The following is a 24,776-nucleotide window of genomic DNA, read 5'->3' as shown; positions in this document are numbered from 1 at the left end:
TATCAAGAACCCCTGAGCCTCCAAAACTCTCATTTACTGCAGAACTGAAGCCCTGGACGATCAACTCCTGCACCCCTGAATGTGACCTTTCTGACTTCCTGACCACCAAACCCTGACTGCTCTGAATGTGCCCACCCTGCTGCAACACCAAATTCTGACCGCCCTAAATAAGGCCACCATGCTGCCACACCAAACCCTGAGTACCCTGAACATAGCCACCCTGCTGTAACACAAAACCTTGACCACTTTGAAGGTGCTCACCCTGCTGCAACACCAAACCCTGACCACCCTGAACGTGCCCACCCTGCTGCAACACCAAACCCTGACCACCTGGGGCCATCACCAGCCCCTGGGCCCCCTGCACCAGGCCTCCCCCCTGCATCAGCACCCCCTCTGTGGCCGCCTGGCTCCCGTTGACCAGGATCATTCCCTGACCCAGACCCACTTGGGGCCTCTCAGCCAGCAGCACTGTGCTCTGGACCTGCTGCGGCTCCACCACGTAGTACAGGGGCTGCTGCTGCACCAGCACAGTCTCGGTCGGCATGGCAACGGCTTCGCACAGTTGAATCCTGGGAAGAGTAGAGGAGCTGCTGATGGTCCTGCAGATCTCAGTGTGGACAGGAGGAGGAGGAGGAGAAGGAGGAGGAGATGGTGGAGGATGAACAGCCTCGGAAACCATCACAGTGCTGACAGACAAAGAACTTTCTCGCTCTGTTATTGCTTGCAGTGACGTCTTGCTTTGTTCCAGAATCAGTTTTGGTGGCTTGCAGATCTGGGCCAGGGTGGAGAACTGTGACCCCAGGTCATCCAGGAACTGAAGGTCATCATCAGACCCCAGGAGACTGCAGCAGCCCACAGAGCCAGCAGGAGATCCCTGTCCCTCGTAGCCATAATCCAGCAACATGTCCTTCTGAGAAACCTGCACAGCTGTGCATGCTGACTTCTGTAACACACACACACAGACACAGAGATACATTTGTCATGTTCATTTACATAAGAATGTACTGGATTTTTTTCCAATCCAGCTGCATTTGCTGAGTGGCATACTGACTGTCCTATCAGTATTAGTGTAACTATTGAACATTAAAGAAGATCAAGTAGGTCTTGTGTAAAGAGCGAAGATGAAGAAAGGTCAAGCAGCTGTCTAGAGGAAATTGTCACCAACGGTGGTAATGGTAAAGATTAACTGAGTTAGTCTGAGTTGCCTTGGTCGCTTTTGGACGCTTTTGGGGGTGTGCTTTGGTTTGAGAGGCAACAAACCTCCAAGAACAGGCAGGCACACAGGTATGGATCTCATAGGCTTCTTCTGGGTCTTTTATCTAATTTTCTGTCACCTTCATTTACATTTACCTTTATTTCTGAATTTACCTGATACTTTTATCCAAAGTGACTTACAGAAAGAGAACAGTCAAGGCACTGTTCCACTCGGACATGCAGTGTTAGTGCAGCAGTAAGTACTACTTGCATACTATCTACATATACAGTATATACAGAAGTACTACCTACATGCATAACAAGGGGTGAGAACCAGAAGGGCGTAATGATATGATCAGTTCTGATACTGTCAAAAGGACAAAGTAACTTAAGAGTTATTTGTGACCCTGTAAAGCGGAACCAGTCGTTTCGGTAAAATGTATTAAATTAAGTTATTGTGCTCACGTGAACGGCCATAAACTAAGCTTTCCAACGATATGTATATCGAGGGTATTACACAAACTATCGCTAAGATAACCGCATCCAAAGTTGACATGGTTCTCCTGTCATGAAATGCCAGAAGAGGAGAAATCACCTTTTTAAGCGGCGCGTGCACAATGGGAATGACAGCAAATGTGTTAAATCTTCGCCGGGTTTAACAGTCAAAACGTATGTTTTTTCGTGAAATGCGTTCACGATATGAAACTGTTGACTGTATACAGTCGAATTATGCGAAAACGTGAAATTCAACATTTTAACCCGGAAGTTTGTTATTGTTGATTTTCTCAAAATAACGTTGTGCGCAAAACGACTGATTTCGCTTTGAATGGTCACATTTGTGAAAAGAACTTAAAGGGATAGTTCGGGTTTTAAGACAGTTATATGGGTTCCCTGTCAGCAACGTTGTGCATCAGCACTGACTTACCCCCCGACAGCGTCCTGTGAGCCGAGATCCAGCCGGTTTTTGATCGTTTTTGATGCCGGACTATTTTCTTCAGCAGGTTTCTGGGGTCACGAAAGTAAAGTGTTTTTCTTCTCAAAACCATATGCGTTCAACAGAGTGATATATTTGCACCACAAAAACGTTGTCCAGCTGTCAGTAGCGCGCAGTGATAGGAATCGCGAAAAATAAGTAAGTGATAACGAGGTTTGAATTTTTCCTGGACAACGTTTTTGTGGTGCAAATATATCACTCTTTTGAACGCATATGGTTTTGAGAAGAAAAACACTTTACTTTTACCCCAGAAACTTGCCGGACTACTTTCTTCACCATCAAAAACCGGCTGGATCTCGGCTCACAGGACGCTGTGAGGGGTAGGTCAGTGCTGATGCACAACGTTGCTGACGGGGAACCCATATAACTTCGTGTCTTAAAACCCAAACTATCCCTTTAACACTGAGCACACTGAGCCATTTGGTGTTGTTTTAGCACTCTTATAAAGTTGTTGAAATGTCACTCATACCCCTCTGATTCTTAGGCCTTATACATGGACTGTGTCAACCACCTGACACTGTCATTCTCTGCCTCTCACCTGGGCGAAGTAGTCCATCAGAAAATCATCAGGTAAAGCCATATCTCCATAGATGTCTACCAAGCCTGACAGACTGCTCTCCTGCCGGGTGAGGGAACGGTATGTTGAGCCTCTCTGGTGAGTACTGAGTGTGTAAGCCTGGCCCATGGGTGCATATTCTGTCATGCTCCTCATGTCCATCTCCACAGGTTGGCTCGAATCCAAACAGTTCCTCTGCGTGGTTTTGCTGTAGGTTCTTGACATTTGAGTGGTTTGTTGCTCCGCTGCAGAAAAGAGGGCCACAGGTGCTGCTTCTATTAAAGTCACCGGCAGCAGGTGGGTAGGAACCCCCTAAAGGGACAAACAAAACCAATAAACTGTATTTTGCAATCTTGACTCTTGACCTTGAAATAAATGCTCAGTAATTTCCTGTGTATTAGCGTATAATACACAGCATAGTGTATAAACCACAGGACAATGTTATACAAATAATAATAATATATATATTTAAAAAAAACTACTATATATTAACTGCACCCATATACAGTATTAACTACAGTGCCTAACAGCCCAATGAATCAGAATCAGATTGTTTTAATCATAAAGAAGAATGAAGAAAACTAGATGTACCGCAAAGCGGTTTGTATGGGTATTCCCACTTTTGGAATGAAGCTTGTCCGACTAGAAATTAATAATCGTTCAACTGGACCTAACTTTTAGGATACTGTACATAGATGCATTACCAGAGAGGGTTAAAGCGGAGCGAGAGGGCCAAACGTTCGGCCATTTCCGCGTTCTATTATTGCAAGGGGGTTGGGAGGGAATCCCCCTTTATGCAGACCAGAGTAAAGTCTCGTTCACACCAAGAACGATAACGATAACTATAACTATAACGATAACGATAAAAGCGTCCACACTGGCCAACGATAAGAAGTGTCTCTCCTCATGTTAATGAATGTGATGGCTAGAATATTATGCGTTCTGATTGGCTGTTAGATTTTTATCGTTCTCAAAATCGCTCTGAAAGTGATCAACAACGATATCGTTCTTCATGTCGTTATCGTTATAGTTTAGGTGTGAACGCTGTCATTCATATTAACGAGAGCGATATTTGTTTATAGTTATCGTTATCGTTATCATTCTTGGTGTGAACGAGCCTTAAGCCCTCGCTGCATTAATGTCAATGGGAGACTTGTGGAATGTTATTATGGCTTTCTGGATTTCTTGACGGTATTTTGGAATATTATGTCATAATCTGTCCCTTTTTGCTCCCATAGTAACGTATTGCGTTGCAGTATCTGATAGTAATGAAGGATCTTTGGCATTACCTTGTCTTCACCCTTGCCCTCAGTGTGGTATGGGATCAAGTACTCCTTAGCATCAAAAGGCAAGTCCATGAACCGGTCAGCCATGCCAGCTACAGATCCACACTGGCAGAACAGCAGCAGCAGGGGGACCACTAGACACACAATAGTCACACACAACACCCCAACAGCGCACATACATGGAAACAGAGAGGAAAAATATATTTTAAAAATAGTTTGAATAGTTACAAAAATTTGCCTAACCATCAAGTTTTGAGTGTCAAAGATATTTTGAGTTTAGAGGTTTAGAGGAGACTGGCACACTGTGCATTGATAACTCTGTGTGGTTTTGTGTTAAAGGGATATTCCACCAAAGTTGCAAACGTACCATGGGCGCAGTAGTATGTTTACAACGTCCCTTGACTATTACGCCAGAATGAGAGTGTACTGTAGTTCCATGTGAAATCAGCCTAGAAAATGGCCAGGTTTCATTTCAGCTTGTCTTATTGCACTTTCTAAGTTCAGAAGAGACAAGTTTTAAATTTTTTACCAGATTACCAGAAATCTTAGTCACTTTTAAAAGTGAGGCTAGCTGGCGAGATGGTAATGGTCTAACTAACCCAATTTAATGATCTACATGTATGCTAGGCTGAAGCTAAAAGTTGCATTGCCAGACTCACAGAACGGCTTGATGAACGGGAAAAAGGTAAATATCAATTGTTTTGCTCGAGGGGAGGTTGAAAATTAGCTTAATTCCATAAATGGTGGAATATCCTTTCACAGGAACACACCAACATATTGGGAACATACAGTATAGAGACAGATAAGATGATGCACCCTCTCTAGCATGTGTGTGCATTGACCAAAGATTTTTAAGGCGGAGCAAGATACTGTACTTCCTCAGGAGCCACTTTCGGGGAACCAAATTGAACAGGGTGGTGGTGTTTTGGGGATTTTGTGGGGAGTTTGACCTCCCTTCCTTGTCTTTTCCAGATTCTCGGAAGTGACTTCTGATGAAGTATCTTGCGCCGCCTTAACGTTCTTTGTATTGACTCACCCAATAAGGCAGACAGCCCTGCCAACAGAAGACCAATAGCTGATGCTCCAAAAATGACAGAGCTGGAGGATGAGCCATCTGCACCAAAATATCCTCTGAGACTGCAGCCATACCCATCTGTGCAAGTGCAGACCTCCAGCTCCAGTGCCTGCTTGTCTGGGCAGGACAAACCTTGAGCATCAGTTATCTCCACCGTGATCATGTAGACTCCTGGCCATAAGGGCTCCATTGGATGCAGAGCCACTGCTGTGCCTGCCAAATGCCATGGAACACACAGACATGTCAACATATCGACCGTTTTTATCTCAGGTTAATCATCTCAAAGAAAGCAGGTTTACAAGTCAGTTCAAACTTATTTACTTATTTGATGTACAGTATACAGCACCAATAACAATTAAAATAGATCAAGCACTTAGACAAAGATGGTAGGCAAGAAAGCCTTAGCAAAGGTTTTAAAGGTGCAATCAGCAATTTTACGCGAATTCAAGCCCATACATTTTTTTTGATCACATTGAGCAATCATCTCCTGACAACCCCTAGCTGCCCATTTCATAAGTACACTGTAGATGAGTGGAAGAAGAGAGCTCGCACACCATTATTTACCGTTGTAGAAGATGAGTGGTTTAATCCATCCCAAAGAAAATAAAGTGAAAAAAGTGCTACCGAGTAAAAAGCAAACGTTTCGATCCTCAGACCTTCATCAGTGCACCTATGAAACGTTTGCTTTTCACTCCGTAGCACTTTTTTCACTTTATTATTTTTTTTGGGATGGATTAAACAACTCATCTTCTACAACCGTAAATAATGGTGTGCGAGTTCTCTTCTTCCATTGATCTTCAGTACCTAGAACCAACACACCCGCAAGGCCTGGAGTAATTGGCGCGATACCCTTCCTGCATTAACAAGTACACTGTAGTGTACACATTGTCCCACTATGTCCCAAAACTATATACAAACAGCCTGTTCTCCCAAACAGAAATTAAACTTTCTTTGGAGTTTCTCTGAAAATACTGAAGGTAAGGGTGAGCTACCTCTATGGCATGTTTCCTTTGGTCCTCGTTTCAGATATAATGTAGCCTACTAAACGTTATTGTGGACAAAACCGTCTGCTAAAACATTTAAATTCAATAAACACAAACAAATGGGGGAGCCATCAGAAGAAGTGCCATCAAGAGAAACCTCAAACTGTGTGGGCTTGGTCACATCGCTTAGGGTTGGTCTCTCTTGTGTTGATACTTGACTCAGTGCTTCAACATTAGAAATGAAAGCTTATTTGCCTGACCAACAATAACTTTGTCCTGCCTCTGGTAGCCTCTACAACCTCTGCATGACCTGCTATGATTCCTCATGACATAAGCCTAATTTGCTGAAAAGTGTCACCACAGATATACTTTATTAAAGTGTAACTGCACCCCATAACTCCACCCACTTCACATTTCTGAAAAAGGCTTTCAAAATGGGCAGGACGTTCTGAAATTTGGAAGGGAGTGCAGCCCTGCTGCAGCCAATCAACCATGGTGATTTTGTGTCAATCTGGGAATGAGTGCTGCAGACATGGTTTATCACAGGTAGGCTAATCAGGGCAGCAGGTGTTGGGGCGTTTCATTCGTAATTTGTAACGGCTCGGTGACGTAGAGTCTCCAGAGAAGTGCAGGACTACGTCAGGATTCCAATAGCATTTTGGACCAAAATGCCATGGCATGTTTCAACCTGTAGAGGGCGCGGATAGCTATATCTCCAATACAAAATCATACGAAATGTTCTCGGGAAACACGATTTTTGTCAATATTAACCCTGGTAATAGTGTAGTTCACCACTTATGAGTAATTTCAATCAATCAACAGCTCAAAAAACATATTTTAGGGTGCAGGTACACTTTAATATATGCTTGAAACTTTTTAGGATTTTAAATGCCTCTCACCATTGAGGTTCTCTATCTCCCATGGTCCTGTGGTCTCCTCTGAAATGATGGAGAAGTGGAGCGGTTCTCCGTTGGGACCGAAATCTTCATCGATGGCAGACATGTACACAACTTTAGAATCTGTGCAGACGTTCTGGTATGTGCTAGTCAGTTGTGGGCAGTGGTCATTAGAATCCTGTACGTTAATGGCAATGGTTCCAGTGGCAGTTCCTGATCCATCTGTGTGAAACATTAAGAGTTAATCACGAAATCAGTTGACAAACCCAACTGGAAATAAAACTGTCCTAACCATACTTTACACAGACAGTGAATAAACTAGATGTACCACAAAGCGGTACAACATATGACCACCGTAGAGTCCTGCACATTATGTGTCTGTGTGTATATACTGTATGTTCACTTGTGAGTATGTGTGTGGGTAATGGTGTGTGTGTTTATGTGTGTGTGCATGCAGGTGCATGTCTACTGTATGTCTATACTGTATGTGTATGTGTGTGTGTGTGTGTGTGTGTGTGTGTGTGTTTATGCACGTGTGAAATATATGTGAATCAAATTACACAAAACTTGCCATAAGTACATTCAGAAGGTGTCATAATGATCCTACACTTCAAATTTTGTGCAGTTTTGAACCTGTCAACCAAACCTACCTGTGATTACAAAGCGGGTAAAAGTTAGCAGCGGGTTTGATATTCGCTGGATATTCGTTTTTGAAAGACATTTTCTCATTCTGATTGCTGACATTTTCTCATTCTGATTGCTGTAGTAGTTGCCAATGGTAGTCTGCTACCTACTACAGGTGAGGTTTTGCTGATATCTGACATTATGGTGACACAATACGCATTTAAATTTTTAAAATAAGCACCAAAATTCAATACATATATATTTTCTCATTCTGATTGCTGTAGTCGTTGCCAATGGTAGTCTGCTACTTACTACAGGTCACGTTTTGCTGATATCTGACATTATGGTGAAACAGTACGCATTTAAATGTTTAAAATATGCACCAAAAATCAATAAATATATATTTTCTCATTCTGATTGCTGTAGTAGTTGCCAAAGGTAGTCTGCTACTTACTACAGGTAAAGTTTTGCTGATATCTGACATTATGGTGAAACAGTACACATTTAAAGTTTTATAATAGGCACCAAAAATTAGCAAAAATATATTTTCTCATTCTGATTGCTGTAGTAGTTGCCAATGGTAGTCTGCTACTTACTACAGGTGAGGTTTTGCTGATGTCTGACATTATGGTGACACAATACGCATTTAAATTTTTAAAATAAGCACCAAAATTCAATACATATATATTTTCTCATTCTGATTGCTGTAGTCGTTGCCAATGGTAGTCTGCTACTTACTACAGGTCACGTTTTGCTGATATCTGACATTATGGTGAAACAGTATGCATTTAAATGTTTAAAATATGCACCAAAAATCAATAAATATATATTTTCTCATTCTGATTGCTGTAGTAGTTGCCAAAGGTAGTCTGCTACTTACTACAGGTAAAGTTTTGCTGATATCTGACATTATGGTGAAACAGTACACATTTAAAGTTATATAATAGGCACCAAAAATTTGCACAAATATATTTTCTCATTCTGATTGCTGTAGTAGTTGCCATTGGTAGTCTGCTACTTATTACAGGTCAAGTTTTGATGATATCTGACATTATGGTGAAACAGTATGCATTTAAATGATTAAAATATTCATCATAAATCAACAAAAAGCTATTTTCCCATTCTGATCGCTGTAGTAGTTGCCAGTGGTAGTCTGCTACTTACTACAGGTCACGTTTTGCTGATATCTGACATTATGGTGAAACAGTACGCATTTAAATGTTTAAAATATGCACCAAAAATCAATAAATATATATTTTCTCATTCTGATTGCTTTAGTAGTTGCCAATGGTAGTCTGCTACTTACTACAGGTAAAGTTTTGCTGATATCTGACATTATGGTGAAACAGTACACATTTAAAGTTTTATAATAGGCACCAAAAATTTGCAAAAATATATTTTCTCATTCTGATTGCTGTAGTAGTTGCCAGTGGTAGGCTGCTATTTAACAAAATTGCATATTCATCGTCTGTTTGCTGTAGTTGGCCTGTGGCCAATGGTAGGCTTCTACTTAGGGAGACTTTCAATGAAACAGGGTAAGAACAATTCTGAAAAACACACTAATGGCATTGTCAACGAGTCATTTTTTATTACAGAATATTAAAGAAGGATGATATCTATAATAACAAGAGACACCTAAATAAAGATATAAATAAAGTAATAAATAATAAACAGTGACACTTAAATGAAAAATATGAATACCATAATAATAAATAAGATGCAGAATTCACAATTCATGCATAGACGGATAGCAGTCTACCATTGGCACCTACTACAGCAATTCGAATGAGAAAATATATATTCATTGATTTTTGGTGTATATCTTAAACATTTGGTAACACTTTATTTTAATGTTACAGTGTACCTACCTAATTAGGTACAGTGGTACAACCTGTGTAATACACTGTCAGGTACTATAATTCTATCATTAAGTATTTGTGGGTTCCTACATATAGTTGTTACATTGTAATACTGAGTGCTTTTACAAAACTTTACCAATTTGTCTACATTTTTCATCAGAGGCAAAGGGCTGACCTGAGACCTGCTGGATGGGGTAAATCTGGTGATGATAGATTTGATATACAAACCATTTTTAGCTCCAGTCAAGGCCTTATTGTCTTCAGTGTACATGTAACAACTGTGCTGCTACAACCTTGTTACGGGTTTATGCCACTGTATCAAGGAGTAATAAGAGTGTACCAACACAGTTGATACATGTGCTACGTAGGGTAATTGCAGACATGTTCCAAGACATCAAAGACACAACATACATGTCATATGTGCGTGAACGTTATTAACTGGTACACTTAACAGGTTTATACCATCAAAGAGTTACAAACGTGTAGCAGTGCAGCTGTTACATGCAACTGTGTTGGTACACACGTATTACTCTTTGATAGTAGTAGTAAGTAGCACACTACAGCAATCAGAATGAGAAAATAGCTTTCTGTTGATTTTTGGTGCATATTTTAAACATTTAAATGCGTACTGTTTCACCATAATGTCAGATATCAGCAAAACTTTACCTGTAGTAAGTAGCAGGCTGCCATTGGCAACTACTACAGCAATCAGAATGAGAAAAGAGCTTTTTGTTGATTTATGGTGAATATTTTAAACATTTAAATGCATACTGTGTCACCACAATGGCAGGTATCAGCAAAACCTCACCTGTAGTAAGTAGCAGACTACCAATGGCAACTACTACAGCAATCAGAATGAGAAAATATATTTTTGCAAATTTTTGGTGCCTATTATAAAACTTTAAATGTGTACTGTTTCACCATAATGTCAGATATCAGCAAAACTTGACCTGTAGTAAGTAGCAGACTACCATTGGCAACTACTACAGCAATCAGAATGAGAAAATATATATTTATTGATTTTGGTGCATATTTTAAACATTTAAATGCGCACTGTTTCACCATAATGTCAGATATCAGCAAAACTTGACCTGTAGTAAGTAGCAGACTACCACTGGCAACTACTACAGCAATCAGAATGGGGAAAATAGCTTTTTGTTGATTTATGATGAATATTTTCATCATTTAAATGCATACTGTTTCACCATAATGTCAGATATCATCAAAACTTGACCTGTAGTAAGTAGCAGACTACCAATGGCAACTACTACAGCAATCAGAATGAGAAAATATATTTTTGCAAATTTTTGGTGCCTATTATAAAACTTTAAATGTGTACTGTTTCAACATAATGTCAGATATCAGCAAAACTTGACCTGTAGTAAGTAGCAGACTACCATTGGCAACTACTACAGCAATCAGAATGAGAAAATATATATTCATAGATTTTTGGTGCATTTTTTATATTTCTTGATTTTTGGTGCATATTTTAAACATTTACATGTGTACTGTCTCACCACAATGGCAGGTATCAGTAAAACCTCACCTGTAGTAAGTAGCAGACTACCATTGGCAACGACTACAGCAATCAGAATGAGAAAATATATATGTATTGATTTTTGGTGCTTATTTTAAACATTTAAATGCGTATTGTGTCACCATAATGTCAGATATCAGCAAAACCTCACCTGTAGTAAGTAGCAGACTACCATTGGCAACTACTACAGCAATCAGAATGAGAAAATATATTTTTGCTAATTTTTGGTGCCTATTATAAAACTTTAAATGTGTACTGTTTCACCATAATGTCAGATATCAGCAAAACTTTACCTGTAGTAAGTAGCAGACTACCATTGGCAACTACTACAGCAATCAGAATGAGAAAATGTCAGCAATCAGAATGAGAAAATGTCTTTCAAAAACGAATATCCAGCGAATATCAAACCCGCTGCTAACTTTTACCCGCTTGATTACAATGCCTCATTTTTGCTTTTCATTTATGACTAGGTGGCACTATAAATTAAGAGTCATTGCATGAGAAAACCAGGCAGAGGTGGGAAGATGGGGAGTAGGCTACATATACTTTGTATATGTGATAAGTATGTAGAACTATGAACAGCCATATACTTAAAACCCTCCAGCTGTTTTTTGTTATGGAGTTCTGGGACCCCTCTCAGAGACCCTCAAAAATCCAACAATTCACCCGAAAAAAACCCGTAAAGACCCTCCTGGCACGGCGCACATTATGTGTGGCCCAATTAGACGACAATTGTTTTTGAATCAGAAGATGTTCCTCTGTCCAGCAACATTAAAACCATCCACCAAAGCCACTGCGAATGTGAGATAATGCCTCCTAAAAATGACCAATTTTAGAGGGATGAAAATTCTGCTTTCAGTGGTGCAGATAACCCCCTAGTGCACCTTTTGGTCTTTAAAACTATTCTACCTAAGTTCTATGGAAACATAAAGCTCATGCTCATATCTTTATCAGGATAATCAGGGTAGAAATGGCAATTTCAGTCATTTTCAGCCATGAATTGTTGGATTTTTGAGGTTCTCTGAGAGGGGCCCCAGAACTCCACAACAAAAAAGAGTTCGAGGGTTTTAAGTATATGGCTGTTCATAGTTCCACATACTTATCACATATACAAAGTATGAGCCGATTTGGCCGACCCCCATCTTCCTACCTCCTGTTGGTTTTGCCTGGTTTTCTCGTGCAATGACTCTTAAATGAGTGGTTATGAGATGGGTTGACATGGCCCCTAGGCCCTATGATTCTCAAAATATTCACAGAAAACTGTGTCTGGCCTGTAGCACCGCATTATGTAATAACACCGCATTATGTAATAATGTAATAAATGTGCACGCCATTATGTAATAATTGCCGCATTCTGTAATAATCTGCCGCACTATGTAATAAACTTCTTGAACGCAATATGTAATACATTTTGCTGCATTATGTAATAAGTTATTACATATTGCGGTTGTTACTACATAATGCGGGTGTTGCGTTTTTTTTTTTTTTGCCAAATGTAACAATTGGTGCATTATGTAATAACCAACCGAAATTGACATTTTCATTGAATAAAAACAGCTTAATAATGTGTATTTTACTCAAAATTAATGCTTACAAATAAGTATTAATTTAACGATGCAATTAAGTATTTAAGCAACTAAATGAAAAACAATTCAGCTGCAACATACAGCCTAACACACTGATCACACAATGGAACTGCAGAATAATAAGTGAATTTTAACAATGTTCTTTACCTACAGTAAAACAGGCCATGACTCACATTTCACACACATATAGCCAAACTGTCAGTATATAGAGGGAACTGCCTATCAGAATTCCATTTGATTTATGCTGTTCAGGCACTTAGCCTAAGCCACTACTTGATATTGCTCCTCCTGCAAGGTACTGATTGGGATTCATGGTGTCTATTACTGGCTAGGCAAGGCCTGCTAGTGTATGACAATGTTCAAACGTAAATTATTAGGGCCCGGGCACCAAGGTGCGGCCGCTGAAGCGGCTGCACCGTAGGTGCAAGGCCTCATTGTTTTTGCTCAGATTAAATTTCTTCCGGGCCACGTTTTGCCTTTTTTTCACCAACTTGGCATGCTCTGAAACTTTTGAAATTTGGCAGCTATGTGTGGAATTGGTAACACTACTAAGTGACAGAGCTCTGGCCAAGGATGTGGCTCAGGGACTCTATAGCGCCACCTAACGTGTTGTCTGTTGTGGTAGACACATACATTCATGGAAATGGCCCAGATTTGGTGGATATGTGTGTTCTATTAAATTCAATTTTACATTTAAACTTAATAGTGAATCTTTGAAGAAGAATTTGAGTTATGATTATGATTTTTGCACATATTTTGAAACACTCTCCTAGACGGTTTATCGAAATCATGTCATATAAGCTCTAAAATGATCTTGAGCAGTTTCTCAAGAGGAATTGCGACCAGATTTTTTAATTTTCGAAGTATATTGAAATGGCGAAATTCAGAATTATGGCGTCTTATTAACAAACAGGAAGTTGGTGTTATAGGCAGAAAAAAGGTTTTAAATTGGATGTAACCTGGCAGCTATATGTGGAATTGCTTCTGCTAGTCAGAGACAGAGCTCTGGCCTAAGGTGTGGCTTCGGGACTCTATAGCGCCACCTAGCAGCACGTTATCTGTTGTGGTTGACACAAACATTCACGAAAATGAACCAAATTTGGTGGACTTGTGTGTTATTGCTATCGCTAATCAGAGACAGAGCTTTGGCCTAGGGTGTGGCTTAGGGACTCTATAGCGCCACCTATCAGCACGTTATCTGTTGTGGTTGACACATACATTCACGGAAATGAACCAAATTTGGTGGGCACATGTGTTATTGCTATCGCTAGTCAGAGACAGAGCTCTAGCCTAGGGTGTGGCTTAGGGACTCTATAACGCCACCTAATGTGTTACCTGTTGTGGTTGACATATACATTCACGAAATGAATCAAATTTGGTGAGCTTGTGTGTTATTGCTAGCCTAGAAATCTAGACGCCCCTAGCGGCAGCAAATGTAATTTGGCTGGTGGGGCAGTCTAGACACGATCCATTGAGCCAGGGAGCTGAGAACCCCCAGCACCAGCGGTCCAATCACAGCGTGTATAGATCGGTGGGTGGGCTTAACATAATGGTGACTGACATGCGACCAGAAGTTGCGACGGTAACGCATCCTGTTATTTGAAAACAAGAAGATGATTCGTTTAGCGTTATCCTATTGCGTGGAGAGGGAAGGTTACGCATCCTGCTACTTGAAAACAAGAAGATGATTCGTTTAGCGTTATCCTATTGCGGGGAGGGAATTTGAAAGACAACTGTTTATCCCACCCCTCCGATTGAGCCCTGTCTACGGTGAGTGTCCAGACCCTACATCTTGATGTGGGTCTGGCTCGTCAGGCTATGTTATTGCTGCCGCTAGTCAGAAACAGAGCTCTGGCCTAGGGTGTGGCTTAGGGACTCTATATCGCCACCTAGCGCATTGTCTGTTTTGGTTGATACATTTACGAAAATGAGCCACAATTGGTGGGCATGTGTGTTATTGCTACAGCTAGCCAGGGATAGAGCTCTGGCCTAGGGTGTGGCTTAGGGACTCTATAGCACCACCTAGCACATTGTCTATTATGGTTGACACATTAATTCACGACAATTAGGTAGGCTTGTGTGTTATTGCTGCAGTTAGGCTTAGTTCACACTGGCAGTCGAAATCCGATGTCTTGCATATCCGATCAGAATCTGATCTTTCTGACTGACTGTTCTCATGGCCTGGCGCACGCGCTGAATCAATCAATTACCGTAAAACTTCAAACAATAGCCGAGTCCCAAATAGACGCATGTCTCTTTTAGACGCCTGGTGTGACTACAGATTTGGGGTTATAGGCCGGTCTCCAACAGAAGCCTGGTCTGTTTTTTTTAGTTTCGAGTTGTATTTATTCTTCTTATACCCGTCAGATCGTCTGGTGGTGGTGATCATCGATGGTACAGATTGCGCACACTAAATTTATAATTGCATGACTGCGGAGGTGAAAGCCAGCTATAGAGTTCCAAATTCTTAACTTTTTTCGACATTGGCCTATGTACTGCATTATTTAATTAATGCCATTTTGGTAAATTTGCGCACTAGACAACATATTCTATCACGAACTGTCTTTGTTTAGTTTCACTTTCTCTCGTTTCTCCACGTTTCTCCGCGTTTCTCTCAATACCATGGCGGAAAAGAAAAAGACTTGATTTAAATGACATTAAAGCTGACAGTTGTCAAATTTGCCTAACAAAATTCGGGAGAAGCAGCGGCAAGATATTTCTCGGTCGATCCAAAGAGGGTGCGTAACGGCTGAGCTGTAACTGTCTCCAAAGAGGGAGAGCCCTGCGCATCTGGTCGGGAGCTGCGCAAGCAAGGCAGGCAAGTGGAGGAGAGTGACGAGAAGGAGGAATTCGCAAATCAATTTGTAGCCTAGTTGAGGATCACGGTGATAGCGATTAATAGGATCATTTTTAATCACACGATTGCAGTTGTTTTACAGGGTAGCATTCATTCTTTATTGTTGATGCATTATCAGGGGCAACAAGTTCACAGGCTCGATGGTAACTTGAATTGTTCAGCCCGCTGTCACATCGTTTCGTTATTTTAAGCTGCCAATAATTTAAGACATAGCCTATTATAGTAGGCTAGTTCTAATATGATCTGATTTGTGAAACACATTCGAATTATAGACTAAATAAAGTTACCCTGACTCTCGCCAGACCCTTGTAGTTCCGCCATGCTCCACCAGAAGCAGACAGCGAACTACAGGATCTGGCGAAAGTCAGGTTAAAATAAAGTAGCCTACCCTACTATAATGTGGTAACCTCCTGTTGTCATGCTTTCTGTCTGCTTATGCTATTGGGTAGGCTAGTTATTTCTAATCCTACAATAAACCTACACTCAACTAACACCACTAAATTAAACGCCTGTCTCATATAGACGCCTGTCTCAAATACACGCCGGTGCATTTTGGCGATTTGGCAAAATAAAAGCCCGGGCTATTGTTTGGAGTTTTACGGTAATCACTTCCGTCACTCAGAATTACTTTGCAATTGTTTGTCGCAGTGCAAATGACGAAAGGGATACGTTGAAATCCTATTCAAGTGGTTCGACTGTTCAGATTGAGTCATATCCGATAGTAAGTGATATTGAAACCACCTTCGTATGTGGTGCGAATCAGCATTGTAAAAATCACATTTCATGCGGTTTTGTGCAGTTCAGACTACCCAAAATTCAAGCTATATACAATCCAGATAAGCAAAAAAATCGGATTTCGACTGCCAGTGTGAACTAAGCCTTAGTCAGAGACAGAGCTCTGGCCTAGGGTGTGGCTTAGGGACTCTATAACGCCACCTAGCCTGTTGTCTGTTGTGGTTGACACATACATTGATGAAAATTAACCAAATTTGGTGGGCATGTGTGTTGCTAATGCACATGCCCACCAACAAGTACGTATTTCTTTTATAGATTCCGAAATGTCCTGGCCGGCCATCACCGCTTGCGGCTATATTTATTATTATTAATTTTATTTTGTTGTACTACAAACTAAGCAGGATTTAGACTGAGATACTGTGTCCTCAATGACCTTCAAAAGAAAACCTTAACCTTTTATGATAATATGTGTTAGCTTAGCTTATGGTTGGCTATGTCATAGCTCTAACTTAGTCAATAATATAATAATATCTGACAACAGAAAACAGAATGCATAGCACACCCATCTTGCCTACAGAATTGCTGTCATTCATCATCCAGTTGACAATAAATTGGTTAACTATCAGAAGCACTTAACCTCCAAACTTGATCTCATGACTAATATGACTGCAAATATTAATTGAAAAGAACCCCTTGTGCGTTTAAATGAGCACAACCAAAGTTAAAAGGTGGATTGTTACAATGTAAGCTGAGCAATAGTTGACATACTGTCCTCTTACTTAGCATTTTTGAGTAAAATACACATTATCATGCTGTTTTTAATCAACGGAAATGTCAATTTTGGTTGGTTACTACATAATGCACCAATTGTTACATTTGGCAAAAAAAAAAAAACGCAACCCCCGCATTATGTAGTAACAACCGCAATATGTAATAACTTATTACATAATGCAGCAAAATGTATTACATATTGCGTTCAAGAAGTTTATTACATAATGCGGCAGATATTACAAAATGCGGCAATTATTACATAATGGCGTGCACATTTATTACATTATTACATAATGCGGTGTTATTACATAATGCGGTGCTACATGGCCATCTACAAGCCAGTTGGTGTATAGTCACTACTGTAAATGTACACATAATTTACACATACTAATTTAGTTCAATAATGGTGGCCAAAGAGGGCGCCATTTAGTCAAACGGACCATTTCAATACCCAGCGTAAATATATGGTTTTACTGTAATTGGGCTTGTAAAATTGCAATTGAGTAGATTTTTTTAATCAAAGTTGAATATCTACTTTTTTAACATCAGAAGCATAGAATGGATAATTCATCCATTCTATGTCCACTTTAAGACCAACATTCGAAAAAAAGGTGGTCAACGGGGCAACGGATCAAAACGAAAAACAATGGCGACATGCTATCCATGTGGCTACACCAAGTTTCGTGCATCCCGGTCTTTCAGTCTTCCGGGAATTTCTGATGGAAATCTTGATGGAAATTAGGTGTAATTGACATAAGTCGCTTTGGATAGAGGTGTCTGCTAAATGAATCAATGTAATTGTAAATAAATTAACTGATAAAGCATGAGCGAGGGTTCTGAGGTCTCATAGTCACCTTGGGCTACACAGAGGACCTCAGCATAGTATGTGCCATTCTTTAGGAATGAAGATTCTCGGTCTGGTATCTTTTTCAGTCTGATCTCTGCGGTGTCTTCATCAATGGTCAACCAGTTGTCAGGGTCGAATCCTTTAGCATACCTATACATTTAGTCAATTGACGCAGAAAAAGAACATTGTAAAATCAAGAAAGTGACAATTATTTAATGATTCAGTTGTTTAATGATTTAGTTGGGAATGTATAAATCCCAGCTTGACTATTTTGGGGACGTTATAATGCCTGATGATGCTTTTCTGACTCTGAAGTATTGTGACACTTACTTGACATTATCTAGGTCTTCTCCAGTATCACCATCTACAGCTGGGTACACAGCTATGACTGAGAGAAGTTCAATCTCCTCTGGGTTTTCTGACAGTGGCACATCTTTTACCTCCGGGTTGAAAGTAGGTCCATCTGGCATGTTGTTGACCGCAATTGAAATAGGATAACTTTTACCAGGCGGCTTTTTCCCTGGTTTGGATGGCTTGGGCCCTGGTTTGGATGGCTTGGGCCCTGGTTTGGATGGCTTGGGCTCTGGTTTGGATGGATTGGGCCCTGGTTTGGATGGATTGGGCCCTGGTTTCCCTCCAGGGTTGGTACCAGGCTGAACAGGTTTACCATCAGGGGAAACATCTTTTGGATTGCCAGCTCCACCTCCACCCTCACCTCCACCTCCCCCTGCCCCTCCACCTCCTCCCCCTCCCCCACCTCCTCCACCTCCTCCACCTCCCCCTCCTGCACCTCCCCCTCCACCTCCTCCTCCTCCTCCACCTCCTCCTCCTCCTCCTCCTCCTCCTCCTCCACCTCCACCACCCCCTCCACCCCCTCCTCCACCACCTCCTCCACCCCCACCTCCACCACCTCCTCCACCCCCACCTCCACCACCTCCTCCACCTCCTGCATCTTCATCTGCCCAATCCAATCCAAGAGCCAAGGCTGTGCCATTGATGAATGGAGCGACATTCTCAAGCTCTAACCCAAGGTTCAGTTTTTTGATCTTCTCATAGTCCACAGGCTTAACACAAAGTTAAAGGTGACAAATTGAGAAGGTGGGAATAAGGTGAAAAGGATCTGATCATTATAAACATGCAGTTATTGAAGCCTACTGAAAGAGATGTGGAGAGAACCACTGTAAACCTACCTTAACCAGCTTCAGGATACCTTCATTGGTCTTGGGATCTGTGTGGATTGTGAAGAGACCTTCTTCATTTCCAGAAACAATATTGAAAACGGCCAGCCAGTTATCACTGTCCTTCAAATCCACATCGAGAGCTTTGAGTCTCATCACCACCACATTCACAGCTTCTTCATCCACACTGCCAGCATACTGGAGAAAGGGGTGATATTGGTTGTCTTTAAGCATTTGCCCACAAAATAATAATAATAAAGTGTTGGTCAGGACATTTTGCAGCTATCTATGCCTAAATTCTGAATGCATGTGGGGCACCATGAATGTAAAAATGGTCAGATATAAATTCTGTCATCAATCTCCTACCTGTATACTAAGATTTGACAGAATGTTAAATTCAAACATCATAGCAGTCATAATCAACTGTTAAAAGTCGATGATTTTGGCAACAGTGACAGTCTGTTTGTTGTATGCAAACATTATATTTTCTAATACCTCTGCACCCAGTTAAATAGCGTCAGAGATATGCAAGCACCCCCTTTAGTGTCTATAGACAGTATCTTTATTACAGACCAAAGAGTCTTATTTTACCACACCTCCTCCTTCTCAAGAGTAGGGACGTTGTCGTTGATATCTAGTACAGTAATCTGCACTGTGCCAGTTGCAGTAATCCCATTTGGAGCCCCATCCAGATCCACTCCTTGGACAGTCAGTTCATAGAAATCGCTGGTCTAATGGAGAGAATGTTGTTAACACTATGTCTTTTTTTTTTTTTTTTTTAAACGGCATGATAAACTCCACAATGACTGATGATTCTGTGTTGCAAGAGGTATGGGGATTCTGTGTTGGTGAAGTAAGCTGCTTTTCTAACAATTGTATTGGTTGGACAATCATCATTTTGAAACTGGGTGATCAAGTTTGTTGTGGTTGGGGACAGGGACAGTGTAGAAACCTTGTGGTAGTCTTAATGAGCAACAGTCACTCTGTACACCAAAGTGCCAGGGTGAGTCAGAGACAACTTCAAAGCCACATCCTGCAGTTTGTGAAAACCCTTGGCCAGGGCTGAGCCGGCCTCACCTCCCGATCCAGAGTTGGCTCTTTCACAGACACCTGTCCTGTGTCCCTGTCGATGGAGAACAGCATTCCAGAACCTGCAGGCTCTTGCTTGAGGATGCTGTAGGCGATCTTTGCATTAACTGTCCCTTTCTGGTCTTCGTCGTGAGCGGTCACGTTCATTATGATGGCCCCTGGTGAAACACAATCGAGTCAAATGAGAAGATGCATCTTGAAACAGAGACTGCTAGCACACTGATTGTTAGAAAAGGACCATTCTGTGAAGAGGAACAGAATTAATTCTACAGTACAACAAAAAATTTACATTTTTACATAAACTGTAAACATAAAATGGTTTAACATAAAATTGGTAAAGGTGCTATACATTTTAATTTTCATTCAAAATATTCAAATGTTGACTCAAAATAGCAACTGGATGTTAAGACATTACCATTCTGATGTGATGTACCTATGCCTTGTTTGGTCAAAGTAGCCACTACAGCTAACAGTGGTGCCATATTGGGAATAATGCGGCATTCCAGAAAACTCAGATTCTACATAATTACATAAATAAGTGGAGATAATCAAGAGTCTCTAGTTTTCAAATAAACCAGGCCGTTTCCATACCGACTGTGCTGCATTCTCTGACAGTGCCAATGTGGATTTCGAACGTTGGAGGGTTATCATTTTTATCAATGATAAAGACAGTAAGTTCAATGGAGTCTTCTGCCAGAGTACCATTAAGGAATGTGGCAATTCCAGTCAGCTGTTTGAGGAAACAAAGAAGGGATTTTTGTTAATGATTGTTGGTGCATGATGTTGCATCTGTAAAACTCACACAAAAAAATATATACAGATAACCTTTGCAATCTAAGTTTGAAGGGTTGACCTGTCCACACACATTTACACCTGTCCCTCTTATCTCACATTACTCCAATTTGTGCCTCAAGGGGGCAGTAGAGTACTAAAATGTGAATGTTAATGGCTGGGGACCTGTAACCACATGCAGAGTATTGCTGTGTGTTTCTGCAACTAGGGTCACTTTTGATGCCCCTACATATGACAAAATCAACCCCCCATAAAAAAAATCATTTTAACTATCACAATAATCCATAAAGCACGTTCACATGTACGCAAAATTGCATATAGTTGTTAAGATTTTGATACGGAACATGTTTATTTTCAGTGTTTGTCCTCAATGGGTTTCATAGTTTCTACCAAATTGTCATTACCACAACATGTCCTTTTTGCCTACTTGCTAATTTCTACTTGCTAATTTAATATGGGATTTAGTTCACAGTTGCTGTAAGGACTCAAAAGTAAGGAAGAGGTGTATTTTTTTTTTATTACAAACAATCATAGAAATTATGAGTAATGAAAACAATATTTTAATAGAGTCTAGAGTAATTGTGTAATTGTAAAAGTGTCAAGCACTTTCATTTGAAATAATGTAATTTTGCAATTGAATTACCTTGTTTGAGGTCTTTCAATCAATACTGAAACCCCAGGTGAGGGACATGTACAAAAGTGGTATCTAAACCCCTAAAAATGCTGTTAAAATTGTACTGAATTACATTTGCAGTACTAGCAAAAACACCCTGTGTGGAGTAGCAAGCTCATTTGAAGGTGCAGCTGCCTGGACATGTTTCACACAGTGTTGTATTCGAGACTTGGAGAGAGACTCACATTATACTGATGGATTTCCTCTCTGTCGAAAATTTCAGTGACCTGGACAAAGCCAGTGTCAGGGTCAATGATAAAACGATTGACAGGACTCTCACTTGCTCCTCGTCCAGTCAGGCTGTATTTCACTCTTTGACCCTTGTCAAGGTCTGAGCGAATCTAATTAATCAAACAAAACAAACAACAGTATGAATTTAAAGATGCAGGCCTTAGTCATAATCAATTACATTTTTGTCAAATGAAGGACAACACATATATCTCAAGATGTCAGTGGAGTGTGTTTGTGTATGTGTGTGTGGCATGAACAGAGCTATAAAAACTAGGTTAATTAGGGCTATTGTTGCCCTTGGGTGGAACACTAGGTGTATTTGATTCAATGATGAGCTTAAATGTTAGGAACTTTTTCAAGGACTGTAGATTTGAATGAATACCGACTGATAAAACAGTGTTTAAAACAGAGTTTACAGGTTGCTTTTTTTTCAATTCAGTGCTGGTTGGGAAGGCCCACAAGTTTTATCTCTTCAAAAGCAAATCGGGATCTTTTTTAATTTAAAGTGAATACAGAAACCTGTTGAGCCTGTATTTCATATTTGCATTAAGCTGAAAAACAAAATATGTTTATTGGCCTGGGAACTGTTGATAGATTATATAATCACCAGTCCTTCCCAGAAGTGTTCAGACTGTTTGGTGTTGCAAGTGCAAGGTCGCAGATCATGACTGTCACATGAAACAAACCTTGGCAATGAACTCTCGTTTGGTGTAGTCAAGATTCTCCACCAGTTTTGAGGGTGGCAGGATCCATTCTCGCTTGTGCCGTCTGTGGCTGTTTGGTTTCGCTGACGTCACACAGACCTTTAAGAATACAATCCATGTTAGGTTACATCAGCGTCAAAGTTTCCCATAACACAGCATAATTTGAGACATAGAGTATATATTTCTATTATTGTGAACCATACCACTTTCTTAACTCTATACTACTGTCTATAGTATACACTGCACTATACATGTACTGTATGTCTTATACTGCACCACCTGTCTATACTGTGTATCACACTGCACTTTCCTGGTTGGATGCAAACTGCATTTTGTTTTTGTCCTCTCAGAGACAACAAAATACAGCTTGCGTCTATCCAGAAAAGTCTTTTCATGAGCATGATCGCGAGGCTGCGAAACTTTCTAATTGGCCCGGTGGCACAAACTTGCAAACGTGTTTTTTCCGCTCACAGGCACTAGGGGGAAGCGAGACAGCCATCATTCAACCTGAAATAAGTCAATTACCATTCCAATGACTCCAGAGTTGATCAGTTTTGGCAAATTAAGCAAAAAAAAAAAAAAGGCATTGTTCACCTTTACAATATCATTATCTATCAATCTATCATTATGTGGTAAGAAATGAGCTACAGTATTACAGTTTTGTCTCGATTGATTTGGCTCATATCTTGGAACAGAAATGCCAGACATAGATGCCAGACAGATTGCAAATATACAAACATCTTGGTGAGCCCTAGACCCCTGGAGCTTAAGAATGTGGCCCTGGAGCCAAAACGTTTGTTGCTAGTCTCACCAAGGTGTATTTGTAATCTGTCTGGCATCATGAATAAAGCTTTGTACTCTGCCATACAGGCTAGCATTTCTTGAATTTCCCCTTGGGGATCAATAAAGTATCTATCTATCTATATCTGCCTGTGCGATACTTGCCTCTTTGTGATTTACAGCTTTTCTCCATAGGTTTGGCTCATTTCTTGAAACAGAAATACATTCTCAAAACTTTGGCATCATTTGGCAGAACAGTGTACAGTTCAGCACAACTCACTTGCTCAATTGCAAAAGCTTGTATTGCAAGAGTCAAGTGGCACAAAATTGCAAAGATCCTTCTCAATTGCTTTTGCTCATGTCTTGAAACATACCGGACGTTCTCCACACTCTTGGTGCTTTTGCTAAAATAACCTGGATGGCCCCCCCCCCCCCCCCCCCACAACATTTAGACGTTAGTTCGTAGCATGTCTTTACATGCAAAATGGTTGAACAAGTTGTCATATGAGAATTTTCCCTAAGGAGATTGTCCTATGGTCACATTTTTACTTTTTTCTTGTGTACAGTACATATTAATCTTGTTCAGTCTCTTGCAATCAAACTCCCACAAGGTGTAACCTACAATTTACAAAAACTTTAGCCATAGTTTACATCAGAACATCCCTCCAGAGTATACTTAAGCGTTAAAACGCATAGTTCCGGTCCTTGATTATAATTGGCTGAATCACATTCGATGCCGTTGTTTATTCCAGCATAACCGCACACCTTGACCGCATTTCGTTCTATAGTAATTATAGTAATCCCTGGTGTTTTGCTGTTTGTACAAATTGTTTTGAGAAATGCACTTACTGTTTTGCAAGTCTCAAGGATGATTTGAGAAATGCACCAAAGCAACAGAGAAAAACGGTATTATTCACACGTATAAAGTTTCATACATCAGAGTAAAAACTAAATGTACACAGCATAATATACCGTAATACAAACACAAGAACAAAAAACAAGGAAAACAATATGTAGTCTACAGTGTTGTAAACAAAGCTGGAGTTTCACAACTAACACTTCTTCATTGGTCGCTATCCTCATCCTCCCTGTCCTAGCCACTATCATCCTTGTTCATTTACAGTACTTAGCTACTGTAGATGCCTCCATGTTCAGAGATTGTACTGGTCCTGGTCAAACTCTATTCAGTATAAATACATGTTTGGCATCATTTACAATCATAAACAGCACCTGTCAGGTAACTAAACCTACTTTTTTTGGTCATCTGAGATGTGTAAACCTCCTCCTTCGTTAGTCAAGTTCTAGTTTCACCTGACTGTCAATTACTGTACTTAATTGACAATTGAACAGACTATTGTAGCCTTCATGTGATGACTTTCACAATGAAATTATGCTGAGATGTTTTGCAGAGAACAAACATTAGACTGAGAATCGACAATCAGTTTAGATCAACAAGATCTATTCAATTTGATTAAATGAATGAGAAATGCAATTATATTGTGGACCATTGCCAAGTGGTTTGGAGATTT

General features: G+C 40.4%; 1 protein-coding gene across 1 annotated transcript in view; it reads right to left on the bottom strand.

The window, feature by feature from the left end:
- The window catches only part of LOC134101608 (desmoglein-2.1-like), a 25,106-nt gene continuing 330 nt past the window's right edge, over positions 1-24,776 (bottom strand). Inside the window, exons 2-15 of the mRNA XM_062555314.1 lie at positions 22,450-22,566; positions 21,718-21,873; positions 20,659-20,797; positions 20,056-20,225; positions 19,575-19,709; positions 18,991-19,176; positions 18,744-18,864; positions 18,131-18,515; positions 17,808-17,950; positions 6,988-7,206; positions 5,067-5,318; positions 4,034-4,164; positions 2,727-3,056; positions 1-943 (exon numbers count right to left, since the gene is read on the bottom strand). Coding sequence (XP_062411298.1) covers positions 164-943; positions 2,727-3,056; positions 4,034-4,164; positions 5,067-5,318; positions 6,988-7,206; positions 17,808-17,950; positions 18,131-18,515; positions 18,744-18,864; positions 18,991-19,176; positions 19,575-19,709; positions 20,056-20,225; positions 20,659-20,797; positions 21,718-21,873; positions 22,450-22,566 — 3,264 coding nt within the window. The 3' untranslated portion in view covers positions 1-163. The remainder of the gene's footprint in view (positions 944-2,726; positions 3,057-4,033; positions 4,165-5,066; positions 5,319-6,987; positions 7,207-17,807; positions 17,951-18,130; positions 18,516-18,743; positions 18,865-18,990; positions 19,177-19,574; positions 19,710-20,055; positions 20,226-20,658; positions 20,798-21,717; positions 21,874-22,449; positions 22,567-24,776) is intronic.

The sequence above is a fragment of the Sardina pilchardus genome, chromosome 15, assembly GCF_963854185.1.
Source record: "Sardina pilchardus chromosome 15, fSarPil1.1, whole genome shotgun sequence".
Classification (NCBI taxonomy): Eukaryota; Metazoa; Chordata; class Actinopteri; order Clupeiformes; family Clupeidae; genus Sardina; species Sardina pilchardus.
The sequence above is the reverse complement of the archived record's forward strand: the minus strand, read 5'-3'. Positions and strand labels throughout refer to the sequence as shown.